We start from the raw sequence: 20106 nt of genomic DNA, 5'->3' as shown, positions 1-20106 counted from the left end.
AGTCAACTTTGTTGTCTTGAAAGTACCATACATCTAGAGAATGCCAGACTTTGATGACAAAGTTTGATAACAAAATTTGCCCTCAAAGGACAGCCACACAACCTTCCTGTTCAAGTGAGCACAGCACAACAAGGTGAGTCCAAAAATGTATTGCATGCTGCTGCGTAAATGAAGTTATATTCCAGGGAGATATGTATACTGTAACTAAGAAAGTAATATCAAGTGTATGTTGTGTAGTAAGCTGTTAGCCTCACCCTAATAATTTGATCCCTTTTCCCTCATAATTCTAACTACTGTTCTGACTTGGTGGTGTACATGTAGCCTATAGCCTGTTTTAAAGAAATGTCATCATCAAAATTTTGTAAGAGCTTTCAATGTTTGCTTACATGCCCCTTTTATTTATCCTACTGTTCTGACTTGGTGAACAGGGAGAATACTGTACTGTACTGTGCTGTACATAGTGTCCTGTTCAAAAGTGCTGAACTAATAGTTTTATTGACTACATCTGTCCTCGCTCGCACATTAATGTCTTAATCAAAATTACGGATTGCCTCTTATGCGCTCGTCGTCCCCTTATGCCATAGTTTGTACATCTCAATTGTCTCCAGACACTACACGTGTTTAAGCAAGTCAGTCGTATCAGCTTTGCTGTTTTTTAAAGGCAGGAAATGAGGCTGAAAGAATTGCTTCTCTGCCAGACACAGTTCCTCTGATAGCCAGGTGTAGCAGTGGTAAGGTTTTGGGACTGCTGTTGGGACTCTGCCACTTGGACAGCTTTATGTAGGCCATAACAGGTTGTGGGCACCGTTTGTCACCGTTATAGGGCAATTCTCTTTATAACTTATTTTGTACATAGTGTTGCTGCTATCGTCTTTTATGACCGAAAATAACTTCTGTGCATCAGAACTGCGATTACTCACCATGGACTGGAGAGAATTTGTCGGCGATCGAATAAACCCCCACTTCCTTCCAATTCTGATAGCAAACGTGCAATCTTTGGAAAATAAAAACGATGATCTATGTATTTTTGTAAATAACCGCTGGTGCATGATATCTAAGGAAGTCTTGAGGTTTTACTTGCTTGAGGTAGAGTATCTCATGATAAGCTGTAGACCACAACATCTACCTAGAGAGTTTTCATCTGTATTTTTCATAGCTGTCTACATTCCACCACAGACTGATGCTGGCACTAAGACCGTACTGAATGAGCTGTATTCCGCCATAAGCAAACAGGAAAACGCTGTGTGTGTGGGTGCATGTGCGTGTGTGTGTGTGTCTGTGTATGTGAGTGACTTTACAGTAGCCAGCTATAGTGTGTGTGTGTGTGATTTTACAGTAGCCAACTATAGTGTGTGACTTTACAATAGCCAGCTATAGTGAATGTAAGACTTTACAGTACCCAGCTATAGTGTGTGTGTGTGTGTGTGTGTGGGTGTGGGTGTGGGTGACTTTACAGTAGCCAGCTATAGTGTGTGGGTGACTTTACAGTAGCCAGCTATAGTTTGTGTGTGACTTTACAGTAGCCGGCTGAAGTGTGTGTGTGTGTGACTTTACAGCAGCCAGCTATAGTGTATGTGTGACTTTACAGTAGCTAACTATAGTGTGTGTGTGCCTTTACAGTAGCCAGCACAGTGTGCGACTTTACGCCAAGTCTAGGTCCAAGAGGCTTCTAAACAGCCATACGTCTCCTGAACAGCTAATCAAATGGCAACCGAGACTGTTTGCATTGCACCCCACTCCCCACCCTCTTCTATGCTGCTATTACTCTCTGTTATTATCTATGCATGGTCACTTTAAAAACTTTACCTACATGTACATAATTATCTCGACACCGGTACACCCTGTATATAGCCCCGCTATTGTTATTTACTGCTGCTCTTTACTTATTTGTTATTCTTATCTCTTTTTTCTTAAAACTGCATTGTTGACTCAATGCACAGTTTCCTAGAGATAAATGAAGTCAAGCCTGCTACATAAAATAAATAGAAGCAGGCGAAATCGATAGGAGAGTAGTTGCTTTGTAAGGTATCTCTACCTGAAATTACATGATCTAAGTGATTGACAGTTGGTTTTAATAATCAAATCAGTACTATTTTTATATATATATTTTTTACATTATAGTATCAATGAATAAATATGCAAGATTGAAGACAACTGAACCTCTAACGGAATTATTTATTTGCCTGGATCCAAATATTTAGAAAATGCGTCACACGGACCGATATAAGGTGTTGCACGGGTCGATTGTCTTGCCGCGGTAGTTAGTTTTGGATTATCAGGTACTCCTCAGCATATTAACATAGTTTTAATGATATTTTACTTTTGTATAATGACTTTCTTCCACTTAATCAACGCATAATTATTCGAGAGCGACATGGTTAGCTAACGTTACGGGCAGCTTAACTTGATTTGCTAGTTAGCTGCAGTGCACGGCTAGCTGTCATGCATGGGTTGTCATGAAATGCAGCTCGCCAAGTGTAGCTTCGCTTGCTTAATTTTACTTGTCATGACGTTTCCATGGATTTATCTTTAAGTGTATAATTGAATCATAATAGCTATGAGTGTTGCTTTTCCTAATGTGCTACTGCAACATTGCAGTAGTATTTTGTTGCTGACATTGTTTTCTAGCTAACTACAGTAGCCATAATGCATTAAAGTTACCACCCTTGTTCAAGCCAGCCAAAATCCGAGTCCAGTGTCGACTAACGTTAAGTGTTCAAGCAAGCAACTGTGCTAGCTAACTTACCAACTAATGTTGCAATGTTTATTTCAGAGGGACTTATGGAGACCGAGACAACCCCAAATATACCCACAGAAAGCCATGGGATGAATGGGACTGATAAAGGCAGAGCTGCCATTAAAACCCAGTAAGTGTGCTTCCTGTTACTACTTGGCTGGAAAAGAATCCTGCACACACAACTGTGGATACAATTGGCTGCCCCAGACCATCACCAGTCTGACATGTACTGATAGAACATTAAGATGTTATTATGTTGCAGCTTTAGTAACACGGACACCACGATAAACACTGATTTTCTGTGGTGGTCGCTGCAGCAGGGACGAGAGAGACAACAGGTGCTAGTCACACAGTCACTCGCTGTCATTTTTAACACAGGGCAGCAAGTCTGAGCTTGGCCTGGCACAATCAAATGTTTGCTTAAAGTGTCATACACACAAGATTTTACTGAGTAACAGTTAATAGAATGAAATCATTCAAGTACATTCAATTAGGCCCTAATCTATGGATTTCGCATGACTGGGCAGGGACGCAGCCATGGGAGGGCATAGGTCCACCCACTTGGGAGCCAGGTCCACCCACTGGGAGCCAGGCCCAGCCAATCAGAATTAGTTTTTCCTCACAAAATGACTTTATTACAGACAGAACTACAACTGAGCACCCCATCCTCAAACGATGCCGCAGATGTGGAGGTCCTGTGCTGGCGTGGTTAAACGTGGTCTGCGGTTGTGAGGCCAGTAGGTTGTATTGCCAAATTCTCTAAAAACAACGTTGGAAATGGCTTATGGTAGAGAAATAAACATTCAATTATTTGGCAACAGCTCTGTTGGACATCCCTGCAGTCAGCATGCCAATTGCACACTCCCTCAACTTGTGATATCTGTGGCATTGTTGTGTGACAACACACCACATTTTTGTGGCCTTCTAAATGTCCCCAGCACAAGGTACACCTGGGTAATGATCAATTGGTTTAATCAGCGTCTTGATATGCCACACTTGTCAGCTGGGTGGGTTATCTTGACCAAGGAGAAATGGCCACTGACAGTGATAGAAACAACAATTTGTGCATAATTTTTTTTTTTTTTTTGTGCTTATTGAAAATGTCTGAGGCCTTTTATTTCAGCTGCTAGTTTTTCACTCTGTGTCAGAACCTAATGGACAATTAGTCAAAGCGCAAACCAAGTTTATTCACCCACTGGGTCAAAGAGCTGAGAAGACAAAGACATGTTTCCATCAGCACAAGTATTTATATATAGAGTCTCCTGTCTAATAAAGGAATGGTGCCAGAGGGGATGGCTGCTGTTTTACAGGCTCCTAACCAACTGTGCTATTTTGTTATTTTCACATTTTTGTTACTTATTTTGTACATAGTGTTGCTGCTACCATCTCATGACCTAAAAGAGCTTCTGGATATCAGAACAGTGATTACTCACCTCAAACTGGATGAATATTTTTTCTTTAATGAATCTGAGGTGAAGGATATACTGTTTCCCTGAGACCAGGCCCAAATCCCTGTCATTCGCGTGAAGAAAATATGGAAATACAGGGGTGGAGGTTGGGGTGCCTTGTGAGATTTAGTCGGCGAGTGGGTAAGCTTCCTCTACCATCAGTTCTATTGGCCAAAGTGCAATCACTGGAGAATAAATTGGATGATCGGCATTCAAGACTCTCCTACCAATGGGACATTAAAAGCTGTAATATCTTCTGTTTCACCGAGTCGTGGCTGAACGACAACACAAATAATGTACAGTTGGCTGGGTTTTCCGTGCATCGACAGAACAGCTATGACTGGTAAGACAAGGGGTGGTGGTGTCTTTTTGTCAATAACTGCTGGTGCGCGATGTCTAATATTACACAAGTCTCGAGGTACCCCTCAGGGGTGCGTACTTAGTCCCCTTCTGTATTCCCTGTTCACCCACGACTGCTTGGCCAAGCACAACTCTTAACCATCATTAAGTTTGCTGACAACACAACAGTGGTAGGCCAGATCACTGACAATGATGAGACCGCCTATAGGGAAGAGGTCTGAGCCCTGGGAGTGTAGTGCTAAGGACAACAACCTCACCGTGAGCAAGACAAAGGAGCTGATGGTGGAGGGGGCTGTAGTGGAGTGGGTCGAGTATTTCAAATTCCTTGATGTCCACTTCACCAACAAACTATCATGTTCCAAATACCCCAAGACAGTCGTGAAGAGCATGACTACACCTTTTCCCCCTCCGGAGACTGAAAAGATTTGGCATGAACCCCCAGATCCTCAAATATATTTTATATTTGAAATATGATGGCTGCTTTGCACACTCTTGGAATTCTCTCAACCAGATTCACCTGGAATGAATTTCTAACAGTCTTGAAGGAGGTCCCACATAAGCTGAGCATATTGTTGGCTGCTTTTCGTTCACTCTGAGGTCCAACTCATCCCAAACCATCTCAATTGGGTTGAGGTTGGGTGATTGTGGAGGCCATTTCATCTGGATGCAGCACTCCTCACTCTCCTTCTTGGTCAAATAGCCCTTACACATCTTGGAGGTGTGTTGGGTCATTGTCCTGTTGAAAAACAAATGATAGTCCCACTAAGCACAAACCAGATGGGATGGAATTTTGCTGCAGAATGCTGTGGTAGCCATGCTGGTTAAGTGTGAGTTGAATTATAAATAAACCACTGACAGTGTCACCAGCAAAGCACCATCACACCACCTTCTCCATGCTTCATGGTGGGTACCGCACATGCGGACATCGTCCATTCACCAACTCTGCATCTCACAAAGACACAGCGTTTGGAACCAAAAATCTCATATTTGGACTCATCAGACCAAAGGACAGATTTCCACCGGTCTCATGTCCATTGCTCTTGTTTCTTGGCCCAATCAAGTCCCTTCTTCTTATTGGTGTCCTTTAGTAGTAGTTTCTTTGCAGAAATTCAAGCATGAAGGCCTGATTCACACAGTCTCTTCTGAACAGTTGATGTTGATGTCTGTTACTTGAACTCTGAAGCATTTATTTGGGCAGCAATTTCTGAGGCTGTTAACTCTAATGAACTTATCCTCTGTAGCAGAGGTAACTCTGGGTCTTACTTTCCTGTGGCGGTACCCATGAGAACCATTTTCATCATAGCGCTTGATGGTGTTTGCGGAGGCACTTGAAGAAACTTTCAAAGTTCTTCAAATGTTCAGGATTAACTGACCTTCATGGACTGTCATTTCTCTTTGCCCTATTTGGCAAAATGGCTCAAATAAGTCATCTTCTTTATACCACCCCTACCTTGTCACAACACAACTGATAGGCTCAAACACAGAAATTCCACAAATTAACTTTTAACAAGGCATATCTGTTAATTTAAATGCATTCCAGGTGACTACCTCATGAAGCTTGTTGAGAGAATTCCAAGAGTGTGCAAAGCTGTCAAGGCAAAGGGTGGCTACTTTGAAGAATCTCAAATATTAAATATATTTTGGTTTGTTAAACCATTTTTTGTTGCTACATGATTCCTTATGTGTTATTTCATAGTTTTGATATCTTCACTATTATTCTACAATGTAGAAAATAGTAAAAATAAAGAAAAACCCTGGAATGAGTAGGTGTGTCCAAACTTTTGACTGGTACTGTACATCTACAAATGACCTTGTTTAACCTATACCCCCGCACATTAACTCGGTACCGGTATCCCCTGTATATAGCCTCTTTTTTGTTACTTTATATTTAATTTTTTACTTAACTTTATTTAGTAAATATTTTCTGAACCAACAATGCAGTTCAAGAAATAAAGGACTTTTATGTAAGCATTTCACGGTAAGGTCTATGTAACCGATGTGAAATGGCTAGCTAGTTAGTGGGGTGCACGCTAATAGCGTTTCAATCGGTGACGTCACTCGCTCTGAGACCTTCAAGTAGTTGTTCCCCTTGCTCTCAAAGGGCCACGAAGGAGGGTGGTTAAATGATGCTTCAAGGGTGGCTGTTGTCGATGCGTGCAGAATGGTCCCTGGTTCGAGCCCAGGTAGGGGTAAGGACGGAAGGTATACTGTTACATCTACAGATGTTGTATTCAGCGCATGTGATTTGACATCCAGACAGCCAATACATCTCTATTGCTAGGCAGGAACGTATGTGGTGTGTGCGTAATAGAACAGTTTCTTGTCACTTCATCTGACCTGACCTCGGCTAACCTTCCTCACTCCTCCCTAATCCACGGCTATCCAACCTTATCAGTGACTGAAACCAAAGTTTTACCCTTTGGCCCTCTCAATAGGATTCATGAGATTTAACAATAACATTATACATGTAAAGTAGTTCTAGTATGGTAAAATGAACAAGTACAGTGGGTAATGTAGAACAAGTATTTGATACACTGCCGATTTTGCAGGTTTTCCTACTTACAAAGCATGTAGAGGTCCGTCATTTTTATCATTGGTACACTTCAACTATGATTTTTAAGTCATGCATTTGCATTTTATTGCATGACATAAGTATTTGATCACCTACCAACCAGTAAGAATTCCGGCTCTCACAGACCTGTTAGTTTTTCTTTAAGAAGCCCTCCTGCTCTCCACTCATTACCTGTATTAACTGCACCTGTTTGAACTCCTTACCTGTATAAAAGACACCTGTCCACACTCAATCAAACAGACTCCAACCTCTCCACAATGGCCAAGACCAGAGCTGTATAAGGACATCAGGGATAAAATTGTAGACCTGCACAAGGCTGGGATGGGCCACAGGACAATAGGCAAGCAGCTTGGTGAGAAGGCAACAACTGTTGGCGCAATTATTAGAAAATGGAAGAAGTTCAAGATGACGGTCCATCACCCTCAGTCTGGGGCTCCATGCAAGATCTCACCTCGTGGGGCATCAATGATCATGAGGAAGGTGAGGGATCAGCCCAGAACTACACGGCAGGACCTGGTCAATGACCTGAAGAGAGCTGGGACCACAGTCTCAAAGAAAACCATTAGTTACACACTACGCCGTCATGGATTAAAATCCTGCAGCACACGCAAGATCCCCCTGCTCAAGCCAGAGCATGTCCAGGCCCGTCTGAAGTTTGCCAATGACCATCTGGATGATCCAGAGGAGGAATGGGAGAAGGTCATGTGGTCTGATGAGACAAAAATAGAGCTTTTTGGTCTAAACTCCACTCGCCATGTTTGGAGGAAGAAGTAGGATGAGTACAACCCCAAGAACATCATCCCAACCGTGAAGCATGGAGGTGGAAACATCATTCTTTGGGGATGCTTTTCTGCAAAGGGGACAGGACGACTGCGTCGTATTGAGGGGAGGATAAATGGGGCCAGGGATCGCGAGATCGTGGCCAACAACCTCCTTCCCTCAGTAAGAGCATTGAAGATGGGTCGTGGCTGGGTCTTCCAGCATGACAACGACCCGAAACACACAGCCAGGGCAACTAAGGAGTGGCTCCGTAAGAAGCATCTCAAGGTCATGGAGTGGGTTCAGTCTCCAGACCTGAACCCAATAGAAAATCTTTGGAGAGAGCTGAAAGTCCGTATTGCCCAGGGACAGCCCCGAAACCTGAAGGATCTGGAGACGGTCTGTATGGAGTTGTAGGCCAAAATCCCTGCTGCAGTGTGTGCAAACCTGGTCAAGGAACTACTGTAATTGCAAACAAAGGTTTCTGTACCAAATATTAAGTTCTGCTTTTCTGATGTATCAAATACTTATGTCATGCAATAAAATGCAAATGAATTACTTAAAAATCATACAATATGATTTTCTGGATTGTTGTTTTCGATTCCGTCTCTCACAGTTAAAGTGTACCAATGATAAAACATTACAGACCTCTACATGCTTTGTAAGTAGGAAACACTGCCGATTTTGCAGGTTATCAAATACTTGTTCTCCCCACTGTATATATTTCAAGCTAGAATAGAACACAACTCCAAAGAATTGGACTAACACCTTCATATTGAGTTTATATTTTTGTTCAGTATAGTTGATTTGATTAAAACACATAGGATGTGTCTGTATATGGAAAAATTCACGTTTAAACATTTAGACCAAAAGAACAGATGACTCTCGGCCGACCAATATTTTTTGTATTCGGGGACAGCCCTAATTTATACGTATTAGGCCTACTTGTTGAATTGTATCAATTATATATGAATGTGATCAGCATTCTCGTTTTTCAGGTTTCTCACAACCAAAGAAAAGTTCCATGAGTTACTGGACTCTGGAGGGAAGGGTCCTAACGATGACAAGGCCAGTGATGATGCAGCACCAAAAGAGACAGCAGAGGACTCTCTGGAAGAGCCTCAAGAGAAAAAAATTAAAGTGGACCCGGATGAGCAGGAGAGGACGGAGAAACGGAACAGGAAGCGAATGCGAGGACAGAACAAGTCTAGGCCGCATATGAAACCCACAAGCTACGACAACAGACGACTGTGTCCTTCCATAATTCAGGTAGGACTGTCACTTTAGCGACTAGATGAAAGGGCCAACTACTTTTCATGCAACCTGGGACTTGCCATGTTAAACCCCCCCCAAGTTATTTCAATAATATGTTTTTCCTTTACCTATCAGGAGCATGCTCAATTGAGTTTCCTGTAGACCTAATTGTTTATCAACACCAAATTGTTTTTTCTATTTTCTCATTGAACTCCCCCAGGAGCGTGAGACCAAATGTGTCTACGGCGACAAATGCAAGTTCATCCATGATGTTGCTGAGTACATGGCCTTAAAGCCCGCTGACGTTGGAGAGCACTGCTACCTCTATGACACCTTCGGGAAGTGCCACTACGGCTTGAGCTGCCGATTCGCCCGGGCCCACACCAGCGCTGACCTAAAAAACCTGGCTAACGAGGAGCGTGTGAAAACCATGGAGGGGAGAACACCCGTGAGGAATAACCTGGACAAGGACCTGCAGTGGCGCCTCCGCAAGAAGGTGGTCCCCTTTACAGCGTCTGACGCCTACATGAAGACCGTTTTCAAAGGCGGTCACAAAGCAGGACAGGGCTGGAAAAAGGCTGCGACCGCAGAGAACGGTAAGGCTCGGCGGGTCTGCCATTTTGTGGAAGCAATATGTCGCCTGGGTTATATTCATTAGTCATACACCGTAGCAAAAAGTTTTGCAACGAAACAAGAGTTTATATTAGCAAATTCCGGTAGGTCCCTCCCTATTTGCTTCTGTTTGGTTACTAGTGAATACATCCCTGGTGGTTTTGCGACTGATATTTGCAGGAATTTCACTGTTTTTAGTTGCAGAATTGGCCATATTTTTGTTTGGACAGTTTTCTTTGTGTACCACTCTCAAAGCCAAACTGCATTTCAAGTGGCTTTACTGTTTGTAAAGTGTCAGGTGCAGAGATGGTGTTAGAATACATTAAATTGATTAATTCAGCTATTATATAATCTGATTTTCACCCTAATCAGGTGTTGATGATAATTATTCTGATAGTTCAATGTTTTATCTCCCTTAGTTGATAACTGTTGTTCAGCGGTGGTGCACTCTCAGTGTTCTGAAGGGGAGAAACCACAAACAACAGACAACCAGGGAACTGAGGTACTGTAGCAACACTATTACTCTACAACTACATTTGTCACCTGCGCTTAACAGCAACCTGGATCTTAATCTTCAAAAAGTCATTAGAGTTGACAGTGACAAGGGAAAAACTGCCTGGCTGGGAAATATAATAAATCGATCTATGCTATTTTGGGATTTACTGTATGGTGGCTAGAAGTTTTTCCTCCAGTTGTTTACCTTTTGGAAACTTGCAGGTTAGCCAGGAGAACCTGGCTCTAGTGAAAACCATTGGGCCGTTGACTGATGCTGATGTTATAAAGTTACGACAATGTGAAAAGAAGCAGGTATGTTTGAGCCGCTTGACTTAAACACAGTGCTAGGTATTCTGTCTTGCATGTCGGGCATCTGAGTGGCACTTTGTATATTAATCTCATTTAAATATTAACTGCCCATTTTTAATATTAAGAAGTTGTATAAACCAAATAGTAAAGTTATGAATAGAAATAATTGTTTTTATTCTTCCTAAAGGTGGACTTCAAAGACAAGCTGTATCTTGCTCCCTTAACAACGGTAAGTCGGTCCTTGGAACAGAATTGGTCACTTTCCCAGACTGATTAATCCTACTCCTGGAGTGAAACCCATGCTCAACTGAAAATCTATTTTTAATAGGGTTTCTTAGTCCAGGAATAAGCTTGTTTTGGGTTCGGGAAAGCGACCCAATGTGCACACACTAATGGCTTGATATTTCATACACCAAAGAGAACCAGAATGAAAATAAGTGACTTTGTTAGATATAATCAGATTATTTTATGTGTATATTGTTGTTTTCTGCATTATGTATTTTAGAATGATCTAATAAAATGAATACATTTGTCTCAGTGTGGAAACCTGCCTTTCCGTCGTATATGCAAACGATTCGGCGCTGACATTACATGCGGAGAGATGGCCATGTGTACCAACCTGCTGCAGGGCCAGTCGTCCGAATGGGCGCTCCTCAAGAGACATGAGAGCGAGGACGTTTTTGGTGTGCAGGTTAGAACAGGCTGAAAGTGCTAGAATTCTTCTTTTTTTTTTTTTACACATCTGAATACATACTTATGCCCATTGCTCCCCAGGGATATCTCCACTTCATTGTACTCTGTTCTGGGCAGTGTGCTTGAGCTTGTTCCACCCCATGGCGGTTTTAAAAGTGATAGAAGTGGTAGTAGATCACTACTAAATTTGTCAAGACTTTTTTTTTTATTCCTATAAGTTTAGTCCTATGTCCCTCATTTGCGTAGATCTAGCTATTTGCCTCAATCCTGAATTAATGGGGAAGATGGGGATTATCTTAGTCCATCATTTTAGATTGAACCTCCAGGGTATTTGAGCCCAAAGTAAATATCTTTGAAACGGTTTAATTTTAAAGGTAGAATCCTTAATTGAAGCGATAACAAAGCATCACCCCACCTATGTTTGGTAATAATGCTGAGGAATGGGTCTAAATTCATAGACAGAGCTATGGATGGAAGCACTGACCATACATGATGTCAAAATTATTATAAAATAATGTCTTTATAGTTTTAACCATGTTTTGGGGCAATACAGTGTTTGTTTAAATTTACATGGTTTACAAACGTTGGAGTAAAACAAGCTTATATTTTGGGTTCTGATGGGGTGCGACAGTTGAACTAAACTCATGAGGTCTTTACAATTTATATTATCTAAGAATCAATGGTTTATCATTCATTTATAAGAAGAAGAAAAATAAATAAATATATATAGCAACTAAGGATTCTAGCTTGGTCTGTACTTGAAGTCTGATAATTTACATTTTTAGGTGGAGGGATGCTTTCCTGACACAATGACCAGATGTGCAGAGCTACTCAACAACAAAATCGACGTGGACTTTGTGGACATCAACTCTGGGTGTCCTATTGACCTTGTATACAAGAAGGTGTAATCTTCTGGACATTCTCCATTGAGCTTACTTTTTAGTCCAGGATTTGTCTTAATGTGTCTGGGAAACCGGCCCTCTAAAACATGATTAGTATGATCTTCCTTTCCGTTTCTTTAGGGCGGAGGATGTGGGCTGATGACGCGCACCAACAAGTTTGAGCAAATCATCCGAGGAATGAACTCTGTAAGTGATGCGAATTCCTTATTTGCTCAGCTATGGTATTGGAGATGTTGCACTAATGCAGGCTTAATAAAACCCTCAAAGCATTTGAAAGAAAACAAATATTACTTGAACTCAGGTCTGGTATGTAAAGGGACTTTGTTGTTCTTTCCTCAGGTTCTGGATGTCCCTTTGACTGTCAAGATTCGTACCGGTGTTCAGGAGAAGGTCAACATCGCACATAAACTCATCCCAGAGATGAAGAATTGGGGGGTGTCCATGATCACGGTACGTCTGTCAGAATGTAATGCTGGATCCTAAATCGATCTAGCCTAAGTAAACTGTTCTGTGTTGGTTTCGTCACAGGCAGGGATGTGTAGCATAAGAGTAATTTCAAGTCTCTATGCAGTTGCATGGCAGGTCCAGGGAACAGCGCTATACTAAGTCAGCTGACTGGGACTACATCAATACCTGCTCCCAACTCGCCAGCCCCATCCCACTCTTTGGTAAGTAGGATTTAGAGTTTATTTGTCACATGCACAGGGTTGGAAATCTAGCAAGGTACAGGGAAATTCAACAGTGCAGGTCAAAGTGAAGTGAATGAAACAATAAAAACTGGCATTGTTGAATACTAATTTCTGATTGGCTTGAAGGTCATTCTAGAGCATGCATTATTTATATATAAAGCACAGTGTATTTGCAAGGTAGAATTCAGTGGCTTATAGTTCTTACATGTTTGAGCTACTTTTGAAAGAAGATGTCTAATTGAAAACATTGGCGTTGTTGAATTCGATTTCTGTAATGGCAAGCTAGGACTGATGGTTTGGTTACTAAGGCAACTACTGTCGCTATCTCGTGTTAGGTTCTTATTTTTCAGAGTAAATAACTCGCAGACACTAGAGAAGCTTAACCAAGTTTAATTCTTCCCAAAGGGTCGACACAGCTGTATTCAGACATCACATTTCACACAAGCACTGATATTTAACACTTCTAGGTTGAGTCTCCTCCTCCACACTGAACAGCCAATGCACCTCTGTTGATAGACAGAACCTTAATTATATCTGTTATTCCTCACTTCATCTAACCTGACCTCTACCCAAAAGTGCTCACTGCTACCCAACTCAAGGCTGTCATGGTTAATGATACCAGACTGTCTCTTCTCTTCACAGAGGATCCCTGATGGCTAACAATGACATATCCTGACATAATGTAACCACCCTCTCTCCCTCAGTGACCTTGTTAGTTTCTAAGATCTCCACCCGTCTCCCCTACACATTCCCAAAGCCATCTAACTCCTACAGATAACCATTAACTTCTGATGTAAAAACCATTATCATCCCTCAGGTGCCATACTTCTGATCTATCATGTCTCTAGAAAATCAGTGTTCAAAGTTTACCCAGAATCCAACACTAGTAAACTTGTTAGCTACTTCATTGGATGTTGAACACATTTCTACCTGCAAATGAATGAGTTTCTAGCTGTAAATGTGTTCAATTATAGCCATGGTATAAAGGGATAATCAACTTGGGGCTCTATGCGTTCTCTGGGAAATAATGCAACTCCGTGAAAGGTTATTTCCAATCCGCTAGCATACACCTTCCATGTCATTATTTTCCAGTGAATGCATAGCCCCTCGTTAATTATCCCTTACATTATATATACATATTGACAACTGTAACACGATAAATGCCCATTCTTCAGTTTCCTGACACGGGTGTCATCTATCCACTGTTTAATTTGGATAAGTTTTGAAAGACATCGTTGGTATCACATTTTTAGTCGGTGTATTCATTAATTTTAATCCCCAGAGGCAATCTGGAACATACTTCGGTTCACGTTATCAAAACGGTCTTGGAGCATGGATTCTAATTGATCGGACCAGTGTTGTACAGACCTGACCACTGGAACATCTCTCTTGAGTCTTTGTATGTAGGCGGGTAGGAGCAAAATGGAGTCGCGGTCAGATTTGAGGATGGAATAGAGCCTAATACCCATGTCGAAAAGCGGTGTAGCAGTGGTCAAGTGTGGAATTTGCGCGTGTTGGACCGTCAATGTGTTGATTTCAGGAGCACGGACTTCAAATTACTTTAAAAATTGAAAATGGCGCAGGAAGAAATGGCACCAGTTTTACGGGCGCCTAAGCAATTGTGCTATTGTTTTGTTGTGTGGTTAACTTATTTTGTACATCATTTTCTGCCACCGTATCCTACGGCAAAAAAAGAGCTTCTGGATATCAGGAGAGCAATCACTCACCTTGGATTAGACAGACTTTTTTTCTTCAACAAGCAGGATGTACTTCGAACACCCGACAAGGCTGACATCCCCGCCATTTGCAAGAGAAAGAGGCGCAGTTACAGAGGACACAGAGCGGGGTGCCTCGTAAGATTCCGCAGAAGGCGAGTGAGAAAGAAAGCTGCCGTTAGTCAATATTACTTGCCAACGTGCAATCATTGGACAATACATTAGACAAGGTACGATCACGAATATCTTACCAACGGAACATCAGAAACTGTAACATCTTATGTTTCACGGAATCGTGGCTGAATGATGACATGGATATTCAGCAAAAGGGATATACGCTGCAACGGCTAGATAGAAAAACACACTCCGGTAAGACGAGGGGGAGCGGTCTGTGCATATTTGTAAACAACAGCTGGTGCACAATATCTAAAGTCTCTAGAGTATCTTATGATAAGCTGTAGACCACACTATTTGCCGAGAGTTTTCATCCATACTTTCCGTGGCTGTTTATTTACCTTCACAGACAGATGCTGGCACTAAGACTGCACTAGACTGCCTATTCCCCCTCAGGAAACTAAAAAGATTTGGCATGGATACTCAGATCCTCAAAAGGTTCTACAGCTGCAACATCGAGAGCATCCTGACTGGTTGCATCACTGCCAGGTATGGCAACTGCTCGGCCTCCGACCGCAAGGCACTGCAGACGGTAGTGCGTATGGCCCAGTACATCACTGGAGCTAAGCTGCTTGCCATCCAGGACCTCTACACCAGGTTATCAAAAAAATTATCAGAGACCCCAGCCACAGAATGTCCTCTCTACTACCGAATGGCAAGCGGTACTGGAGCGCCAAGTCTAGGACCAAAAGGCTTCTCAACAGTATTTACCCCCAAGCCATAATACTCCTGAACAAGTAATCAAATGGCTACCTGGACTATTTGCATTGTCCCTCCCTCAACCCCTCTTTTACGCTGCTGCTGCTCTGTTTATCAGATATGCGTAGTCACTTTAACTATACATTAATGTACATACTACCTCAATTAGCCCGACTAACTGGTGCCCCCACACATTGGCTACCCGGGCTATTTGCATTGTGTCCCGCCACCCGCCAACCCCTCCTTTACGCTACTCTCTGTTTATCATATAGGTGTAGGCATTCTAACCATACATACAGTGGGGAGAACAAGTATTTAATACACTGCTGATTTTGCAGGTTTCCCTACTTCCAAAGCATGTAGAGGTCTGTCCTTTTTTTATCATAGGTACACTAACTGTGAGAGACGGAATCTAAAACAAAAATCCAGAAAATCACATTGTATGATTTTTAAGTAATTAATTAGCATTTTATTGCATGACATAAGTATTTCATACATCAGAAAAGCAGAACTTAATATTTGGTACAGAAACCTTTGTTTGCAATTACAGAGATCATATGTTTCCTGTAGTTCTTGACCAGGTTTGCACACACTGCAGCAGGGATTTTGGCCCACTCCTACAGACCTTCTCCAGATCCTTCAGGTTTCGGGGCTGTCGCTGGGCAATACGGACTTTCAGCTCCCTCCAAAGATTTTATTTTGGGTTCAGGTCTGGAGACTGGCTAAGTCACTCCAGAACCATGAGATGCTTCTTACGGAGCCACTCCTTAGTTGCCCTGGCTGTGTGTTTCGGGTCGTTGTCATGCTGGAAGACCCAGCCACGACCCAACTTCAATACTCTTACTGAGGGAAGGAGGTTGTTGGCCCAGATCTCGCGATACATGGGCCCATCCATCCTCCCCTCAATACGGTGCAGTCGTCCTGTCCCCTTTCAGAAAAGCATCAACAAAGAATGATGTTTCCACCTCCATGCTTCATGGTTGGGATGGTGTTCTTGGGGTTGTAATCATCCTCCTTCTTCCTCCAAACATGGCGAGTGGAGTTTAGACAAAATAATCTCTATTTTTGTCTCATCAGACCACATGACCTTCTCCCATTCCTCCTCTGGATCATCCAGATGGTCATTGGCAAACTTCAGACGGGCCTGGACATGCTCTGGCTTGAGCAGGGGGACCTTGCGTGCGCTGCAGGATTTTAATCCATGACGGCGTAGTGTGTTACTAATGGTTTTCTTTGAGACTGTGGTCCCAGCTCTCTTCAGGTCATTGACCAGGTCCTGCCGTGTAGTTCTGGGCTGATCCCTCACCTTCCTCATGACCATTGATGCCCCACGAGGTGAGATCTTGCATGGAGCCCCAGACTGAGGGTGATGGACCGTCATCTTGAACTTCTTCCATTTTCTAATAATTGCGCCAACAGTTGTTGCCTTCTCACCGAGCTGCTTGCCTATTGTCCTGTGGCCCATCCCAGCCTTGTGCAGGTCTACAATTTTATCCCTGATGTCCTTACACAGCTCTCTGATCTTGGCCATTGTGGAGAGGTTGGAGTCTGTTTGATTGAGTGTGTGGACAGGTGTCTTTTATACAGGTAAGGAGTTCAAACAGGTGCAGTTAATACAGGTAATGAGTGGAGAGCAGGAGGGCTTCTTAAAGAAAAACTAACAGGTCTGTGAGAGCCGGAATTCTTACTGGTTGGTAGGTGATCAAATACTTATGTCATGCAATAAAATGCAAAGGAATGACTTAAAAATCATAGTGTGATTTTCTGGATTTTTGTTTTAGATTCCGCCTTTTACAGTTAAAGTGTACCTATGATAAAAAATGACAGACCTCTACATGCTTTGTAAGTAGGAAAACCTGCAAAATCGACAGTGTATCAAATACTTGTTCTCCCCACTGTACATGTACATACTACCTAAATTAGCCTGACCGGTGCCTGTATATAGCCTCGCTACTGTTATTTTTCACTCTTTTTACTGTTGTATTTATTTCTTTCTTTTTTTACTTAAAAATCACACTGTTGGTTAGGGCCTGTAAGTAATCAATACACTATACTGTTGTATTTGGCGCATGTGACAAACGTTGATTTGATTTAGTTCACTGCGACAAATGCTGCATCCGGTTATGTGGTCGCCATCTTTTTCAGGGTCCAATGAAGATCTTTGAGAGCATTTTTGGTGTCTGCTTGGGGCGGGACTTACACATACATGGCTATAATCCCGGAGAACTCTCTCAGAATCTAAACAGGGCGACATGTATTACAAGTCGGGAGAGCAGAAGCTCGGAAGTTCCTGTACGTTTCCCCCGTGGGACCACTTGTTATTGGTCATAAAGCCTTTGTTCTTGCCAGAGAGAACCCGCTTCCTATCCGCTCAATGAACTGTAAAACCCACTGGTTGTATATAATCAGTTTGTATGCCGGAGGAAAGCAAAGTATGTTGTAGAATCTGATGTCCATTTGGAAGGAGGTCCTCGATCTTAAGTTCACTAAGTTAATTCTATAATGATTGAACATTGGCAAGTAGTATGCTTGGTAATGGAGGACGGGTCGCGTGGCGTCTCAATCTCACAAAGTTAGTGTGTTCGTGCGTGTTTTTCTTTCTGTGTGTGTGTGTGTGTGCACCTGTTAAACCTCATCTCTCTTATATGCAGGTAATGGAGACATTTTGTCTTATTATGACGCCATGAAGGCTAGAGAGACTGAAGTTTCGGGTATAATGCTGGCAAGGTTGGTATCTTAATGGAAAAGAATAGACATGCTTTTGATTTCACACAATTTGACTGATCAGACTAGTGCGCTCTGATAGGAAGAGTGGATAACATATAGCTTACTTTTTATCCAACCCTTTCAGATCTAATGAAGTGCATAGGGAGGCTTGACGGAGGGCTATGGGTTGATTTGAGATGGGAAGCACCTTAGATTCAGTCTCTTATCTCAGTGGTTCTCAAACCTCTCCTCAGGGACCCCCATGACATTTCACAATCTTGTTGTAGCCCTTAACTCACCTGATTCCTCTAGTCAAGGGCTGATAATTAGTTGACCATTTGAATCAGGTGTGTTAGCAGTGAATAATTCAAATACATGGAACAGCTGGGAGTCTCCGAGGAGGTTTGAGAACCCCTGCCTTAATCGACTCCAGCTCTAGTTGTAATACTTTTTCTCTCGGGCAGGGGCGCGCTCATCAAGCCCTGGGTTTTCACCGAGATCAAGGAGAGGCGGGACTGGGACATCTCGTCCAGCGAGCGACTGGATGTCCTTAGGGACTTCACCCACTACGGCCTGGAGCACTGGGGCTCGGACACCCAAGGCCTGGAGAAGACCAGGAACTTCTTGCTGGAATGGCTGTCCTTCATGTGCAGGTGGGTACTCGTATAGGCACGAAGTATCAGGTGTTATTCACACTGTAATAATGCTTAGAAACATACACAATAGTTGTTTTAGTGCTTTATAGGTTGATCAATATGTTGATGTAGGTGAAGACAAACGAGAACCTGCAGGGCTGCCAATTCTTTTTTTTCTCTGTATTTACCGTCTTTCACAAACCTAGAATTCAACCAATTCAAAATGTTCTTTATTAAACATTAACACCGTAACACATTTAATGTGGACATGTCAATCTTACCCTCTCTCCTTTATAGGTACATACCAGTTGGGCTGCTGGAACAAGTGCCCCAGAGGATCAACGAGCGACCACCCTACTACATGGGCAGGGACTACCTGGAGTCTCTCATGGCCAGTCAACACGTAGGGGACTGGATCAAGATCAGGTGAAGATCACTATTGCTTATCCTAACCTAGGTTCTTATGGCTGCCAGTGTATGCTGGTTTTCATTCACACTGACCTCTTGAATCATTCTCAGTAGTTGAAGCTTCCAATTAAAAATAGCATAGTAGGAGGTTGCAAGAGCGATGTCTCGTGTCTCAATCCATATTCTTGAGGGCTTTTATATGGTGGCTTTTAGCTAAACCAGCCAATAAGATGAGTGCGTTAATGCACTTAAAAAAATAGTCCCATTAGCATCTCTCAGTTGGTTTGAATTAGTATAGACTACCTCGAAACTAATGTATTTATACAGGCTGAACATCTGTTCCAATTACACACAGCATGCTGAATAGTTTAATGGAAAAAGGGGTTTTAATAATGGTCTTTTTCCCCTTCTCCACAGTGAAATGCTGCTTGGACCTGTACCCAAGAATTTCAACTTTCTGCCCAAGCATAAAGCAAATGCTTACAAATGAATTTTGTGTATGAATGCTCAACAAAAAGTTATGAAGGCAAAGCTTTTGTCAATTTTATTTCCATTCAAGTCAGCAGTCCTGAATATACCTATTACATGAGTAATACACGAGTAATTAAAAAATTACGTAAATGATTTATTTCAACTTTGTTTGGAGTGGTGTGTTTCTTTTACTTGGAGATGTATTTGTTTTACCATTGCACCAAATAAATACTGTATATGGAATAAAATACATCTAAAATACAACTTTGATCTTTTCTGAAGTTTTTACATTAGTATGTTTGTTTGTTTGAGTTTTGATTCTCTCGTTTAACATACAACTGTCTTAGTGTGAATCTGACATGAGTCATGAGAAGAGGATTGCAGATGACTTTGAATATTAGCATTACATTTGCAAAGAATGAGTTGTTAATAGTTTTGTTTTTTGAGATATCAATACCAAATGCAGTG

At 42.2% G+C, this 20106-nt stretch overlaps 1 protein-coding gene across 1 annotated transcript; it reads left to right on the top strand.

Annotated features, from left to right (window-relative positions):
- Positions 1 to 2173: 2173 nt before the first annotated feature.
- On the top strand, positions 2174 to 19902 carry dus3l (dihydrouridine synthase 3-like (S. cerevisiae)). Its single transcript, XM_035795478.2, has 16 exons — positions 2174 to 2279; positions 2774 to 2867; positions 8875 to 9145; positions 9351 to 9726; positions 10162 to 10244; positions 10460 to 10549; positions 10734 to 10775; positions 11085 to 11237; positions 12025 to 12141; positions 12262 to 12327; positions 12481 to 12591; positions 12713 to 12809; positions 18070 to 18145; positions 18589 to 18777; positions 19057 to 19185; positions 19585 to 19902. Exons 2-16 carry the CDS (start codon positions 2782 to 2784, stop codon positions 19655 to 19657), a joined length of 1959 nt encoding a protein of 652 aa, XP_035651371.1. The 5' UTR covers positions 2174 to 2279; positions 2774 to 2781; the 3' UTR covers positions 19658 to 19902.
- The last annotated feature ends 204 nt before the right edge of the window (positions 19903 to 20106 follow it).

The sequence above is a fragment of the Oncorhynchus keta genome, chromosome 20 (assembly GCF_023373465.1).
Source record: "Oncorhynchus keta strain PuntledgeMale-10-30-2019 chromosome 20, Oket_V2, whole genome shotgun sequence".
NCBI lineage: Eukaryota > Metazoa > Chordata > Actinopteri > Salmoniformes > Salmonidae > Oncorhynchus > Oncorhynchus keta.
The sequence above is the reverse complement of the archived record's forward strand: the minus strand, read 5'-3'. Positions and strand labels throughout refer to the sequence as shown.

Coding starts and splice junctions, on each gene's coding strand:
- dus3l (XM_035795478.2), top strand. CDS start 2,782: ATGGAGACCGAGACAACCCCAAATATACCCACAGAAAGCCATGGGATG. Junction 9,146..9,350: donor TGTGTCCTTCCATAATTCAG/GTAGGACTGTCA, acceptor GAACTCCCCCAG/GAGCGTGAGACCAAATGTGT. Junction 12,328..12,480: donor TCATCCGAGGAATGAACTCT/GTAAGTGATGCG, acceptor TTCTTTCCTCAG/GTTCTGGATGTCCCTTTGAC.